The 17,387-nt window shown below is 42.8% G+C and overlaps 1 protein-coding gene across 1 annotated transcript in view; it reads right to left on the reverse strand.

The window, feature by feature from the left end:
• Positions 1 to 3,185: 3,185 nt before the first annotated feature.
• The window catches only part of LOC147300622 (uncharacterized), a 28,776-nt gene continuing 14,574 nt past the window's right edge, over positions 3,186 to 17,387 (reverse strand). The window contains exons 6-7 of the mRNA XM_086285057.1: positions 16,870 to 17,121; positions 3,186 to 6,474 (exon numbers count right to left, since the gene is read on the reverse strand). Coding sequence (XP_086141183.1) covers positions 5,438 to 6,474; positions 16,870 to 17,121 — 1,289 coding nt within the window. The 3' untranslated portion in view covers positions 3,186 to 5,437. The remainder of the gene's footprint in view (positions 6,475 to 16,869; positions 17,122 to 17,387) is intronic.

Below are 17,387 nucleotides of genomic sequence, written 5' to 3' on the forward strand. Positions count from 1 at the left end.
ATCTTTTAACCACTAAATTTGTTGTGTCTTGCCTGGTTGGTTAGACCAGTGTTCCTTTTTTTTTTTTTTTTTTTTAGTTAAATTGTTGTCCTGCAACCCAGAGGGTTTCTTTGTCAGTAATGTATAGACTTCATCATTTAAGTATGTTAATTTTTCTTTAACCTTGCTGGAAAATCTTCACGTGTTCATGAGTGTAAGCTGTTTCTTCATTGCGTGTATGTGCATTTGTATAAAAGCAGGTTAATTTTATCTTTTCTCAAACTAGGCGTTACCTTAAAAGGAGCCTTTCTCTCAGATTTCTCTGCTTGTGTGTTTTTGTTTCACCTTTTTGTTGTGATGCTCCGGACGCCTTCCCAACCTCCACAAGTCCGTTGGCCCCAATTTTATGTGTTAAAACTTCTCTTAATTTCTCCTCTAATTCTCTCCTCGCTGCTGTCTTTTTCACAGCTGCTGATTCGTGCTGGGTGTGGTTCCCATTACCTATAATTTTGCTTCGACCGCTGTGCTTGTGGGGGCAGTTGGTCCAGGTCCGCAGCTTCCTGTATTAACACACTAAGAGATTTATTTAATTTCATTTTCATCACATGTTAAACAGATAAGCAGGCAACCCGCCTACCTTGACAGCGTAAACTGTACGTCAGTCTCCCAACACATTCCTCTCTGTACTCCTCCATAATTCTCCACTGCACCTCTTACTATCTCTCCTTTTTATTTTTATTACACCACAGAGTAATACACCCAATTATGCCCGTCTATCTCTATGTGGCTCCAAATTCCCTCTTTATTTTAATTTCACACTCGTCAGGGGACAGGCACACAACAATTTCAACCACTGAAACGAGGAATTCAACCTTTTTATATTTCTTTACTAATCTAGACTCAACCTTTGTTCGCAAAATGTGTCTTGTTCTAGTCCGGAATAAATGTGAACCCGTGATTACACGGCCGTTCCAGTGTTATTTCCGTAGCTATGCGGGGGCCCTCACCTCCCCAAGTCACCACCTCGGCACCCGGACGCCGCCGGTCCTGGCCGCGCGTCCACGAACAGGAGGGTCGCCACTCCTAGGGCAAAATTATTTCCACAGGTACACTAGGCATCAACCTTTGATCCTAAAATGTGTCTTTGCTCTAATGTCCTCCTAATCAAACACATCAACCGTCACTGTCACTGTGTTCACACTTCACACACAGAAACACACTCAGCGCGCGCCTCACACATAGCCAGAGCGCGCCTTACACACACAGCGCGTTACACCATCAGTGAGACACACAGAGCGTTCCTCATCAGTGGAAGATTACACAGAAACTTCTGAGCTCAACTGTTAGATCTTCTTAAAGCACACTGCACCATAGACCAAAATACCCCTTTCTCTGCGCTTATGACCGCCACAACGGGGCAAAGTCGCATCATAAAAGTGATGCTTGCATCCCCGAAGTTATACCTGACATCATAAACCAGGTTTTGCTCTATGTACTTAAAATTTTACTTTGTATTATGACCGCAGCCCTTAAAACTCGACTGACGCCACAAACCACCGTCAAAACCTCTATCCAATGTACTAAAACTAGCACCAACCACTACTGCACTTCACGGCCGCACCACCGGAACACGCCGTATCATAAACCAAACCTACGGACGTGTTTCGCTCTCGCGTTGCCAGCGTTCAACTGCACCGTGAAGCCAGCATCTGCTTTTCCTTAAATCAACTTCTATTTCATTTCTGCACATTTATCTAATGAACTAATATGTGAATATGTTCTGTTAACTCAAAAGTATAATGAGAACTAAACTACATACAGCTCACACACTCTATATTAAAGGGTATAATGTGATCTACAGCAGTATTCTAATTCAACTACTTTGATTACATATATAAGGTAACATATAATAACAGAATAATCTAATATTGAACATGGTGGTATAGAAAAGTCTTAGACATGCTCTTGGCAGACAGGGGAGGTGTGTGTTCAGTGTTTGCTATTATTTGCTCCACTTTTGTTCTGAAACACACAACTTCAGGAGACATTGATGGAGTACCGTTGAGGACCTGGAAAGTGAGGACAAGAATCAAGGAAGTTAGCATGATTATCCACTTGAATGCGTTGAATCTTTCTGACCAGTTGATCACCAAAAGGCAGATCACACGAAGCCCTGTTTAACAGCTCGTTTGGAAGTACTGTTAGTTTTTCAAAGAGCAGCAGGATTGTGGGGTCGCAAATTTTAAAGGCTTTGCAGAATTTCTATAGGCTGGAAAGATGTTGATTCAGGCTTTTGGAACACAATTGAAACCAAAACACAAAATCTACAGGAGATGAGTGAAGTGTGATGCCAACAGTTTTATTGAACATACAAGATTAACAAAGATTTAGAAGAAAGAAAAGCCCACTAGGGTGTTCGCCATAAGTACATGCAGGCCAAACACCAATCAAGATAAATAAAGATGAAGACTCCCGGGACTCTTCTGAGGTCCTTTTACAAAACAACAGCTGGGTATCAACAGGTGTTCACATAACAGTAGTGCAAGCTATGTTAAAAATATGAATAATAAATGACCTAAGTATATGGGTCACAAACAATACGAGAACTTGAATCAACCGCCTAACATTGTCATTCCCTAAAATATTCCCTTTCCATCTACAAAGCACTTCCCATTAATGTCAATCTAGTGTATAAATTCATTAAAAACAAAAACAAAATCCCAACAGGAGTTCTGGCAGTGTGCAAGTTAGCGAACAGTGTACAGTTAGTAAACTGTCTCATGCTTTAAACACCTTCAAACTGTGAACTTCAGAGAAAAAACTGATTTCAATAAAGGCTACCGCATGTACACGGGTAGTTTTTTTAAACTGATATTTCCAAGTGTGATTCTGAGAAATAGTTCTTTTATGTCAAGACCCAAAAATATCTCAAGCACTGTTGAGGCCATGCCAAAGAAAATGAAGAAACTTCAGTAAAGACAAAGCCCATAAACAATAAAAAATGATGTCAGAAAATGTGATAAAGGTGCAAACATTTCATGTTGCGAGACAAACACTTTTTCTTGTCCATGTGTGAAAAAAGAAACTGAGCTTCTGAAAACCTTTTCAGAAGCTCAGTTACGTTCTGGTCCCGGCAAGTAAATAAACGTAACAAATAGTTTGCCCCACTCACTTCCCACCCACGCACAAACCCCAACAACGACACCTTTTTTAAGTATTTAAGCAGCCATTTATTTTCATCAGCAGTGAGCAATGCCAAAACAATAAACAAAACTCCCTATAAAACAATCCCTAGTCTTCCCTACACCAAAATAAAAAGAAGCCAAAACAAAAGACAAGTCACTTACCTAACTATCTAACGAAAAACAGGAGAAAACTTGTTCAACAAAAGAAAACGGCTTCTCACGCCTACTAGGCTGCGACAGTGAAAGTTATACAGCAAAGATACAAAAAAAAAGTGACCGCCACTTGTTAACCTATTTACAATTATTTACATGGCAAGGCTAGAGGTACACGTGAATACTCCAGCCTGCACTACAATAACCACACACACAACTCCGTGATCGAGTCAACGGGGTTCCCCAAAAAACACTGCCAGGTGTCTGTCATCCGGACGTTAAGTACTGGAGGTGGTCCATCAATTATCCAGTCCGAGGATAGGTAAAGACTCCACCCGGATACTTAGCAGCCACGCCCAGGTGTCCACCTCCTAGGAGAGAAAAAAGGGAAAATACCGCCACCATCCTCCGGTGGGAGGCACAACACCAAGGCCTAGGCAACCGGGGTGCAACGCAGGAAATAAAAATAAGGAAAATAAAACCACGAAGGCCCTCCACCAAAATCCCAAAACGAAAGTGTCTCAAAACGAAAGTATTTACAACAGACTATTTATTCACAACAAAACACCAAACTATTTACAACACGGGGGAGATCGCGACCATGACATACTGAAACACAAGGCTTAAATACATAGAAGGAGCAATCAGGGAATGGACCACAGGAGGGAAACACAGCTGGGGCAAATTAGAACTGACGAGACAGGGAAAACGTAAACTGAACACACTAAAATAACACAGACTTTCAAAGTAAAGCAGGAAATACATAACAGTCACGCAAAAACAAAACACTGACACACCGAAACGTAACATTTCCCCCTACCCAAAAATCAAACATGTAACCCCAAGTGAAATGTTTGATCAAACAAACGAAGGCTGAAGTGAAGGCAGACGAGGCTGATGGAGGCTGGAGCGGTCCCACGGACCCTCCAGCAGACGACGAAGGCTGGGGCGGTCCCACGGACCCTCCAGCGAAGGCGGATGAAGGCTGGAGCGGTCCCACGGACCCTCCAGCGAAGGCAGACGAGCAGCCCACCAGCTGCACACACGGACACGCAGCCCACCAGCTGCACACACGGACACGCAGCCCACCAGCTGCAGAAGGCTGGAGCGGTCCCACGGACCCTCCAGCGACGACAAAGGCTGGGGCGGTCCCACGGACCCTCCAGCGACGACAAAGGCTGGGGCGGTCCCACGGACCCTCCCCCCCAGCGAAGGCGGATGAAGGCAGACGAAGCTGATGAAGGCTGGAGCGGTCCCACTGACCCTCCAGCAGACGACGAAGGCGGGAGCGGTCCCTCGGACCCTCCAGCGAAGGCGGATGAAGGCTGGAGCGGTCCCTCGGACGCTCCAGCGAAGGCGGATGAGCAGCCCACCAGCTGCACACACGGACACGCAGCCCACCAGCTGCAGAAGGCTGGAGCGGTCCCTCGGATCCTCCAGCGAAGGCAGACGGAGGCTGAAGCGGTCCTCGGACCCTCCAGCGAAGACAGAAGGCCGAAGCTGTCCCTCCTTCGGACCCTCCAGCAATCCCGGGACCCTCCAGCGAAGACAGACGGCTGAAGCGGTCCTCGGACCCCTCAGCGATCCCGGACGAGCCCCCATATGTTACACCCCGGCCTAGGCAACCGGGGTGCAACGCAGGAAAATAAAAATAAGGAAAATAAAACCACGAAGGCCCTCCACCAAAATCCCAAAACGAAAGTGTCTCAAAACGAAAGTATTTACAACAGACTATTTATTCACAACAAAACACCAAACTATTTACAACACGGGGGAGATCGCGACCATGACATACTGAAACACAAGGCTTAAATACATAGAAGGAGCAATCAGGGAATGGACCACAGGAGGGAAACACAGCTGGGGCAAATTAGAACTGACGAGACAGGGAAAACGTAAACTGAACACACTAAAATAACACAGACTTTCAAAGTAAAGCAGGAAATACATAACAGTCACGCAAAAACAAAACACTGACACACCGAAACGTAACAGAAGGTTTTTTTTCCGAATGCTCATTTTTAAATGATCCAAACACTGTTTATGTGATCTGCCATCACCATTTTCTAAGAATGAAACTTAGCATGTAGGATGGTTTCCGAAATGCATTTTCAACTGTACTAAAGTAATACAGAATGTGGCTTCTCACCTGTGTGAATTCGCATGTGCATATTCAAGTGACTCTTCCTAGTAAATCTTTTCCCACAGGTGCTACAGCAATGTGGCTTCTCACCTGTGTGAATTCGCATGTGTATATTCAAGTGACTCTTCCTAGTAAATCTTTTCCCACAGGTGCTACAGCAATGTGGCTTCTCGCCTGTGTGAATTCGCATGTGCATATTCAAATTAGATTTTACATGAAATCTTTTCCCACAACTACTACAGCAATGTGGCTTCTCGCCTGTGTGAATTCGCATGTGCATATTCAAATGACCCTTCACAGTAAATCTTTTCCCACAACTACTACAGCAATGTGGCTTCTCGCCTGTGTGAATTCGCATGTGTGTTTTCAAATTTGATTTTACATGAAATCTTTTCCCACAACTACTACAGCAATGTGGCTTATCACCTGTGTGAATTTGCATGTGTCTCTTCAAGTGACTCTTCCTAGTAAATCTTTTCCCACAGGTGCTACAGCAATGTGGCTTATCACCTGTGTGAATTTGCATGTGCATATTCAAGTGACTCTTCCTAGTAAATCTTTTCCCACAACTACTACAGCAATGTGGCTTCTCGCCTGTGTGAATTCGCATGTGTTTAGTTAAGTCTGACTTCCAAATAAATCTTTTCCCACAGGTTCTACATAACTTAGCTGTCTTGGAATTTTGAACTGACAAGCCTGATACGATTTGCTCCGACTTATTTCTGTGTGAGTTACCATCCTTGCTTTCATCCTCATCTGTGTCAGAAGAGTTGTGAGAAAGGCACTGGTCACAGCATGGTTCTGATTCACTGTGGTCACTTTTTTCACGAGATGGAAAATTTGCAGTCTCCTGCATTAGTACAAGCGGTTTTTCCTCTTCAGTGGTACTGAGTTCCTCCTGTTCCCCTTTAATCTGTGAAGGATCCTCCTGGCCTAAACTGGAGTTCTTCTCCTGGTTACAGACCTGCTGATTTGTGAGCCCCTCCACATCCTTACAGTCATGTTGTGGAAAATCTGAAGGGACAGATCAAAAAGCATACATTTTTTGCCTTAACCATTAGCAAATCTCCACATGGTAAGCATGTTGCTTAGATATACCAATGAAAATCATGTTGTGGGGAGAAACAGTTTTGCTGACTCAGTGAAAACCATTTTGGCTGCTCATTTACAAACTCTACAAATAATATAAACAGACCATCTACGATGAGAAAATAAAGACGATATATAATCAAACAAAACAAAGTCGTATCCCTGAAAATTTTTAATCAAAGTGCACAAAACATTTAAAAGTTTATTTAAAATTAGTTAAAAACTTTACAGGACACTCACTGCAGTATTTTTTTGTTTATTTTTTAGATTAACCATTCATTACCTGAAAGTTGGGGAGAATGGCAGGTAGAACCTTCACCTTTCAGGTCCCTCTTCTGTGAAAACAGCTGCCAATTTGGATTCGGAAGACAGATACCCTCTCTACTTTTAAGATTAGGCTTAGGTCAGTACTGTTGGGGCAGTTAGCATTCTCTTAAAGTCTCTTTGTATGTTTTCCTGTCTGGTGGCCTCTTGTTGGTTTACATTATGGTTAACACTAGAAATACTGACTTTTTTCTTGGTGCAAGTCCCTACCACTAGATTTACTAACCCCGTGCAAATTTGCGTAAATTCCCTGAACCTAACACCTACTAGCACCCCCAATATATATATATTAGGGGTGCAACGATACACAAAATTCACGGTTCGGTTCGGTTCGATACTTTGGTGTCACGGTTCGATATTTTTTCGATACAAAAAAAATGTTCATGCCTTTTTAATTTGTCATTTATTAAAATTATAAATATATATTTTAACTCAAAAGTACAGTTTTTAAATTTAACCCTAACCCTTGTGCGCGTTTTTTATTTTGACAGCGAATGCGCACCTGTGGACCACTTATGTGCAGCCCTGGTTATATAGCTCGTCATATTGCAGCCACAGAAATTATTTTGTCCATGAAACCATAAAGCTGCACTTTCTTTTTGCCTTATAGTCTGATTTGTCATAACTTCTCCGTTTTGTGGTAAGCTTTTATTTGGCTGTCACTTCTTCACCCTGACCTGTCTTATTTGGCTCAGCAGAACTGAAATGCTTTTACACGCGCACTCACATAAGCTCAGCGATTCTCTGCGCGATCAACCTCTCACATGTTTAAGCTGCGGGAGATTTCACTTGTCATGTTTGCATAGTAAGCTAACGATTAATAAGACGATGTCAGAGGAATTGGTGAGGAATCACTCATCTTTGGAAAAGAGAGTTTATTACAGAGAAATGTCTCTTTCCAAAATAAAAGCTATACTATCCGCTTCTTCTGGGCTATATTCTCAGCAGCATAAGGAGAATCATGTGCTAACAGCTGTCTAAATGACTCGGCTAAAGTTAGTAGCATGCTTGTTGTTTTTGTCTTTGCACTAGGATGATGTCGGTGTAAATGTGCAGTCATATTCGTTGTGTTCCCACTAGTGCTTTCAGGTTAATCTCGTTCAAATGACCTTAACGCCACAACACGGCAAATCTCCGTTAACGAGCTACCGCCGATCGCTCCGTGCATGGGGCTAGACGGCCAACACGTTAACGAGCTAACTGCGCTAACACACTAGTTCACACCCATGTAATTGAGCATTGCGTGGCACATCCAACATACTGTTTTACTTTAGTCCATGACTCGCTTACCTTCAGGGTCATACGTCACATGAAAACCAAAATAATTCCAAACGCCAGATCTGAATGAGGGTCAATTTGCCTGTTGCAAGGAGAGCTTAACTTCTGTCTCGCTAGCTTGCCCTGTGCTCTTCCTTCTGACTATGCTGTCTGTGTGGAGCGCTCAGTGGATCTGCGCTCGACAGTGCAGCCTAGGCGGAGTAGTCGAACGCAGATCCACTGAGCGCTCAACACAGACAGCATAGTCAGAATGAAGAGCGCAGGGCAAGCTAGCAAGACAGAAGTTAAGCTCTCCTTGCAACATGAACCTCCCCCACCCTCATTCAGATCTGGCGTTTGGAATTATTTTGGTTTTCATGTGACGTATGACCCTGAAGGTAAGCAAGGCAAGGCAAGGCAAGGCAAGGCAAATTTATTTGTATAGCACAATTCAACAACAAGGTGATTCAAAGTGCTTTACAGAGACATTAGAAACAAAAACAAATAAAAAGCATGATTTAAAATTGATTAAAACAAGCAAACAAACAAACTAACTAAACACACACATTTCACACCTGTTCGCGCGATCTGAACCCTTATCGTAAGGGGAGCTACCAGTCCTTCTGTGGACGAGCTACTTTCTATTTTAAATTCCCTGAATTTAAAGTACTCTCTAGACCCAGTCTAGACCCAGTTGGGGAGCTACCCAGAGCTCTAATCCCACACCTGTTCGCGCGATCTGAACCCTTATCGTAAGGGGAGCTACCAGTCCTTATGTGGACGAGCTACTTTCTGTTTTAAATTCCCCGAATTTAAAATACTCTCTAGACCCAGTCTAGACCCAGCTGGGGAGCTACCCAGAGCTCTAATCCCACTTAACAAACAAACAAACAAACAAAACAGTATATAAAATCAAAACAGATAAAATCAGAACAGTAGATAAAATCAGTAGTTAATGTAAGTTTTGAAATTTAAGCTTAACTAATTAACAAACAAACAAAACAGTATATAAAATCAAGACAGATAAAATCAGAAATAGATAAGATCAGTAGTTAGTGTAAGTTTTGAAATTTAAGCTTAAAAGTGTGGATTTGGTGCTTTATTCAAATGCAGCTGAGAACAGGTGAGTCTTCAACCTGGATTTAAATAAACTGAGTGTTTCAGCTGATCTGAGGCTTTCTGGGAGTTTGTTCCAGATATAAGGAGCATAAAAGCTGAATGCAGCTTCTCCGTGTCTGGTTCTGACTCTGAGAACTGATAAAAGACCGGATCCAGATGACCTGAGGGATCTGGAAGGTTCATACTGGGTTAGGAGGTCACTGATGTATTTTGGTCCTAAACCATTCAGAGCTTTATAGGCCAGCATCAGAACTTTAAAGTCTATCCTCTGACGGACAGGCAGCCAGTGTAAAGACCTCAGAGCTGGACTGATGTGGTCCACTTTTTTGGTCTTAGTGAGGACTCGAGCAGCAGAGTTCTGAATGAGCTGTAGTTGTCTGACTGATTTTTTAGGTAGACCTGTAAAGATGCTGTTACAGTAATCAAGCCTACTAAAGATGAATGCATGGACTAGTTTTTCCAGGTCCTGTTGAGACATCAGATCTTTTATCCTTGAAATATTCTTGAGGTGATAGTAAGCTGATTTTGTTATTGTCTTAATGTGTTTTTCTAAGTTTAGGTCTGCATCCATCACTACACCCAAATTTCTCGCCTGGTCTGTGGTTTTTAGATGTATAGATTGAAGTTCTCTGGTGACCTGTAAAATTGCAAAGTGAAAGCAAAAAAACAAGCGCAAATTCAAACGGGATTTCAATATGTCACATATTGACAGTGGCTCACCGATGCCAATGACATAATTACCCAGCTACATTTCTGAAAGAATGCAAAAGCATTGACATATATTTTTCCTTCCTACAATAGCCCGACGGGCAGGGCAGAGATAGATTTTGGTAGCCCGACTGAAAAAATTGCTAGCCCCAGGATGTCGGGCTAGCGATTTTGCGAGCCCTGTATCTGATTGAGGAATCACTCATCTTTGGAAAAGAGAGTTTATTACAGAGAAATGTCTCTTTCCAAAATAAAAGCTATACTATCCGCTTCTTCTGGGCTATATTCTCAGCAGCATATTAAACATATCAGGTCCCCATAAGGAGAATCATGTGCTAACAGCTGTCTAAATGACTCGGCTATAGTTAGTAGCATGCTTGTTGTTTTTGTCTTTGCACTAGGATGATGTCGGCGTAAATGTGCAGTCATAGTCGTTGTGTTCCCACTAGTGCTTTCAGGTTAATCTCGTTGAAATGACCTTAACGCCACAACACGGCAAATCTCCGTTAACGAGCTACCACCGATCGCCCCGTGCATGGGGCTAGACGGCCAACACGTTAACGAGCTAACTGCGCTAACACACTAGTTCCCACCCATGTAATTGAGCATTGCATGGCACATCCAACATACTGTTTTACTTTAGTCCATGACTCGCTTAGTGGAGCTGTTCTCATCGAGACGACCCCTCCTAACTACAGTTTTATCAGTGAGGCCAGGGTGAGCAGGAGAGGAGGAGGGGTTGCTGTCTTATTTAATGAATCATTTCAATGTAAGCAGCTATCTCCTGGAAGTTTTCAGTCTTTTGAATATGTGGCTTTACAGCTGAAGGCCCCGTCCAAAGTTGTGTTTCTTAATGTTTACAGGCCTCCCAAATACTGCACAGACTTTTTTAATGACCTCAGTGAACTGCTGTCTGTGATCTGTGTTGATTTCGACTGTGTAATTATTGTTGGGGATTTTAACATCCATGTGGACAACCCTCAGGACAAAGGGACTAAAGACCTGAGTAACACTCTGGGCAACTTTGGGCTGACTCAGCATGTAACAGAGGCCACACATAATAGAGGACACACTCTTGACCTACTGATCTCCAAGAGCCTGAGCATTTCAAACATTACTGTGTCTGATGTGGGCTTATCTGATCATTACTGTGTTTTCTTTGAAAGTAAAATCTCAGCCCACACAAATACAGTGGGGCAAAAAAGTATTTAGTCAGCCACCAATCGTGCAAGTTCCCCCACCTAAAATGATGACAGAGGTCAGTAATTTGCACCAGAGGTACACTTCAACTGTGAGAGACAGAATGTGAAAAAAAAATCCATGAATCCACATGGTAGGATTTGTAAAGAATTTATTGGTAAATCAGGGTGGAAAATAAGTATTTGGTCAATAACAAAAATACAACTCAATACTTTGTAACATAACCTTTGTTGGCATTAACAGAGGTCAAACGTTTACTATAGGTCTCTACCAGGTTTGCACACACAGTAGCTGGTATTTTGGCCCATTCCTCCATGCAGATCTTCTCGAGAGCAGTGATGTTTTGGGGCTGTCGCCGAGCAACACGGACTTTCAACTTCCGCCACAGATTTTCTATGGGGTTGAGGTCTGGAGACTGGCTAGGCCACTCCAGGACTTTCAAATGCTTCTTACGGAGCCACTCCTTTGTTGCCCGGGCGGTGTGTTTTGGATCATTGTCATGTTGGAAGACCCAGCCTCGTTTCATCTTCAAAGTTCTCACTGATGGAAGGAGGTTTTGGCTCAAAATCTCACGATACATGGCCCCATTCATTCTGTCCTTAACACGGATCAGTCGTCCTGTCCCCTTGGCAGAAAAACAGCCCCATAGCATGATGTTTCCACCCCCATGCTTCACAGTAGGTATGGTGTTCTTGGGATGCAACTCAGTATTCTTCTTCCTCCAAACACGACGAATTGAGTTTATACCAAAAAGTTCTACTTTGGTTTCATCTGACCACATGACATTCTCCCAATCCTCTGCTGTATCATCCATGTGCTCTCTGGCAAACTTCAGACGGGCCTGGACATGCACTGGCTTCAGCAGCGGAACACGTCTGGCACTGCGGGATTTGATTCCCTGCCGTTGTAGTGTGTTACTGATGGTGACCTTTGTTACTTTGGTCCCAGCTCTCTGCAGGTCATTCACCAGGTCCCCCCGTGTGGTTCTGGGATCTTTGCTCACCGTTCTCATGATCATTTTGACCCCACGGGATGAGATCTTGCGTGGAGCCCCAGATCGAGGGAGATTATCAGTGGTCTTGTATGTCTTCCATTTTCTGATGATTGCTCCCACAGTTGATTTTTTCACACCAAGCTGCTTGCCTATTGTAGATTCACTCTTCCCAGTCTGGTGCAAGTCTACAATACTTTTCCTGGTGTCCTTCGAAAGCTCTTTGGTCTTGGCCATGGCGGAGTTTGGAGTCTGACTGTTTGAGGCTGTGGACAGGTGTCTTTTATACAGATGATGAGTTCAAACAGGTGCCATTCATACAGGTAACGAGTGGGGGACGGAAAAGCTTCTTACAGAAGACGTTACAGGTCTGTGAGAGCCAGAGATTTTCCTTGTTTGAGGTGACCAAATACTTATTTTCCACCCTAATTTACGAAGAAATTCTTTACAAATCCTACCATGTGAATTCATGGATTTTTTTTTCACATTCTGTCTCTCACAGTTGAAGTGTACCTCTGGTGCAAATTACTGACCTCTGTCATCATTTTAAGTGGGGGAACTTGCACAGTCGGTGGCTGACTAAATACTTTTTTGCCCCACTGTATATTTCTACTTGGAGAAATTTAAGGGGCTTATCCCTCAAAACTTTAAATACAATAAAGTTGCAAAAAATAGTTTCCCACCACAGGAAATTTATTTTGAGTGTCTTCATAGTTTTATTTTGGAGATACAGCAATTTTTATATACTGCAGGAAAAACAAAAAACAATCCTATGATGCAAATTTGCAAAGAAAACAGCATGTGCATCATTTCACTGTGGGAAGTGTTACGAACAGCTGATAGGAACGGCAAAGCGTGTTTCTGGAATATTATGTTTTTGTTCCTGCAAGCGCTTTTTATGCAATTTTTGCAAAGCTATATGTGGAACGAAACCGTGACCGAGGACAAGCTGATGGCATCAGATGTAAGTACAACTCCTCCGGTTTCATATGCAAAACAAATTATTGCGCTAGCTTACACGGTTCAGGTTCTACAGGGATTTAAAAATAGTTACGCAAAACGGAGCGTGCTGCTCTGACCGGCTTTAAAGGGTTAACAATGACTTTAAAAAAATAATATAAAATAGTGTGCAACACCACTGAAGTTTGTTTTTTTTAAACTCTCTTTTCAACCAACGGCAGTCACTCTCCAAATAACTTCTGCTTAGCTTTCCGAGCTTCCCTCGGGTCCTCTTAATCAGCGGTCTCCAACCTTTTTTGCGCCACGGACCAGTTTATGCCCGACAATATTTTCACGGACCGGCCTTTAAGGTGTCGCGGATAAATTAGGGAGGGGCTAATAATCGGCTCAGTCATTTTTAATGATCGTTGAAGGCCCAGATCGTAATCGTGATTAAAATTCGATTAATTGAGCAGCCCTACGTACTATGGCAATGACAGACCTTAGCAGACTCTGTGGGTCCAGCACGAGTGAAGCACGAGCGATTTGCTACTGCACTGGGCATTCCAATGTCCTCCTCTACCCACACAGTGCCGTCTTTTGCCGTGTGGCTCAGACTGGGCTTCCCAGTACCACGGTGCCTCTTCCATGGAGGCATGTTGGGTTCTTGTTCCGTCTCCTTTTTAGATTCTTCTGAGGAGGTATCAGTGGCCTGCTGGACAAATGAAACCTCTCCTCCATCAGAGTCTGCTTCATCCATTTCCTGAAGCAAGGAAATGGATGCGCGCCTGTTGCGCGCAGATGTTCTTCCTGTGAGGCAGTGATACAGAGGCCATCCTGATGTGCCTTGTCAGAAATGCGAAGAAGAAATGATTCTCCAGCCTGGGCTGTCTGCTTTTATGCACAGCACTGTGCTGAAGTAATGCAATGCCACTCCCTCACATACACAGTCACAATGGAAGATCTGTGGTGAGAGTCAAGGAACTGCATTGCTGAATGCTGCAAACAGACTATGACACAGACAGACAGACTGTGTGGGAGAGTAACCTAAGACAAAAGGCAGAAAGATGAAGAGATGAACCAACCTGGAACTGAGGGACAGAATTAATTTTTTATGTTTTGCTATTTTTACATGAACAGGCAAAGGAGAGAACATGCAACGCTGGGGAGATCACACATGTCACTCATGTCATTGTATTAGCAACTTTTCATTCTGTTTTCACACAATTTTTTATAAATAAAACAGACTTGTGTTTCCATATATTGTGAATGTGTCTTACACATTTGCAGGTCAGTCAATGTGTGGGATATTTTGTATAGATACGGCAGGCATTTCTGAAGGTTGTAACACAGAGGTTTGGCCTGCCTTGGATCTGAGCTACTCTGAGTAAACGTGCCAGGCCTCAAAGATAATGGGTGGTTTGCACAACAAAAGCAGGAGAATTGAGCTGACGACCTTTGAAAATCTCAGTAGGGGTGAATAACACCTTGGGTTAGTAAATTTAGTGTAAAAAAAAGTAAGAAAAAATAAACAACATCATTTTAAAAAATGTTTGAAACTCAAGAGGTCAGAAATTTCACCAAGCTGTGTTACGGCTATTCTTCCCATCCCATGCAAGGACACCTGGATTGGCTGGAGGACTGTTTACTTAGCCTGATAGGCCGAAGGACACTGTCTCAGCTAAACTATGGACACGCAGACACACACACTTACACTGATAAGCACTCACTCATCCCCTCTCCCTTTCCAACGCCTTCGATGCTTGTGCCCTACCGGGGAAGATAGCAGTCAACTGGACCAGCACAGATGCTGCAGGACCGGATGCGCTGTCTACACCGGCTCTCTCTTACCCTTTACCCGCCCCTGTTGCTTGTCTTGTGTTTCTATGGTGTATTGATAGTCATGTGCTTTTGTGCTGAGGTATTTTTTCTGTTATCAAACTGTTCTCCCACTAGGAGCTCAGTCTGAGTGGAGTTTTTTTTCTCCTCCTCTTACCTCATGTAGTGTATTTTCGTTGTTTTTTCCTATCAGCCTACCTTTCTGACATGTTAGATTAGATTAGATAGAACTTTATTAATCCCTCGGGTGGGTTCCTCTGGGAAATTCGATTTCCAAAAAAGCACAGCACCGACAGAAGTTACAGAGTTACAGAATATTATATATATATATATATATATATATATATATATATACACACACACACACACACATATATATAAATACAGAGACAATATAAATAAAATATACGAAGGGGATAAATAGAATAAATAGGAATAAAAATAAAAATACAAGTGAATTGCACATTTCAAGTATTGAGTCTATTGCACCGTTGACTATTTACAAAAGTATTGCACAAAAGGTATTGCACAGTGAGGTGAAGAGGCACTACAGCTTAGTTGTTCCCCCCTCCTTTGTCCTCCTGTTTCCCCTCCCTCTCCCCTCCAGGGAGGAGTTAAACAGTCTGATGGCGTGTGGGACAAAGGAGTTTTTAAGTCTGTTAGTTCTTGTCTTTGGGAGAAGCAACCTGTCACTGAACAGACTCTTCTGGTTGTTAATGGCCGTGTGCAGAGGATGCCCAGCATTGTCCATAATGTCCATGTCTGCCCAATGTGATGTTTGTGTAAAGTTGGTCAGAAGGTTCCTTTGTAAGTGCGCATGCGCCATTAGCGTGCTGCCTGCTGTAACCCTAATTTCCCTCGGGATGAATAAAGTATTCTGATTCTGATTCTGAAGCTGAGCATTTTTAAAATCAGGGTCACACCTATACTTCTCTATAGCTCGTAAACATGAAGCAAAGACAGCGCTTTGTATGTTGCAGACATTCATCAGCAGCTGCTTAAAACAAATCCTCCGTATCCAGTGGCCAGAGAGGATTACAAACTGTGGACAAGTACAAACCAGAAACCAATAGCAATACAGTTCTGAGAGAAAGTGGTGCTGGATTGGCCACACAATCAGGAAGTCCACCAATAACATCACTACACAGGCCTTGTGCTGGAATCCAAAGGGAAAGAAGAAGAAAGACCCAGAAACACATGGCACAAGGACACACCTATCATAGTGTTGTGTGGTTTGCTAAAAGCTTAGTTTCAAATCGATATATTTTATTTTTAAATTGATCGTTCAGTCCTCATGGGGATTGTTATGTTATCCACAAAAGGTTTAGTGGATGTACTCAGTCATAATGTACAGGGGCGGCTCCAGAATTTTTTCATATGGGTGGCCATATGGGGGCCACTGAAAACATTGAGATGGCACACCAAAAACATAATTTAAAGTTCTTTTTTTTGTTTTATTTTTTTATATGCTGTTGTCAAATATAGGTCACTTGAAAAATGTGGCCAAAAAAAGAAAGAAAAGTACATGCCTAGTTAATTTCCTGTTATTAAATTTGATATTCACTGTAAGTGTGCCTGCAGGTGCAGGGGCGCAGCACAGGCGAAGGAGTGACGACTGCAATTTGGAGGGACAAACAAAGTGACCATATGAATGACAAATATGAATATGGAGGAATAAATAACAAGCTGACGTTTCAACTCATTGTAGGGTGTCTTCCTCTCTCTTGTACTCAATTATTTTCAACATAAGACAGTCCTGACAGGGGCGACACTGGGAGGGCTAGACATTTTGGCTCTTAGAATATTACGTCAGTTTCCTTATTGCAGTCGGTCTTTAAATTCTTCATGTGCCTCTATAACGTATATTGGAGGTCTGATTAGGACCCAACATGAGTTAGATTTCTTAATACAAAACTGAATCTATCTATTAAAGTTTTGCATACCTATTCTGTGCAACTTTACTTCAGGGTTCCACATGATGCCCAGCTCCTGCCCGGTCCAGATGATGATGCCTTTGGTTTCCTGCTTCAGTGCAAGCTGCTCTCCTTCCTGATTGGTGGAGATTTCCTCCTGTTCCTCTTTAGTCTGTGGAGGATCTGTGTTCTGCTGGTCCAGACTGGAGTTCCTTTCCTGGCTACAGACCTGCGGGTCATCCAGATCCTCATTTTCCTTACAATCATGTTGCTGTGGGAGATCTTGATGGACAGAACACACAAGAAAAAAGTCACACTGTGAGCAGGTCTCTCAGATATGTGAGCGATATTTAAATATTCTCTCTCATGCAGCGAACAGAGAAGAATTCTGTTTACATGCAGAAAGTCATCATTTATGAGGCGTACAGCTCACTACTCCAACTTGGTCCTTGTGGCCAATAATCCACAGTTTTCATTGTCTCAACATTTTTCTACATTCTGCGTACAGTTCTGGGCTAACATGACTTAAATCTGAAACAGAAAACATG

The sequence above is a fragment of the Aulonocara sp. 'chitande type north' Nkhata Bay genome, unplaced genomic scaffold (assembly GCF_057382095.1).
Source record: "Aulonocara sp. 'chitande type north' Nkhata Bay isolate Kocher_YH1m ecotype deep benthic unplaced genomic scaffold, A_spYH_male_GT1.1 unmapped_scaffold_23, whole genome shotgun sequence".
In the NCBI taxonomy this organism is placed as follows: Eukaryota; Metazoa; Chordata; class Actinopteri; order Cichliformes; family Cichlidae; genus Aulonocara; species Aulonocara sp. 'chitande type north' Nkhata Bay.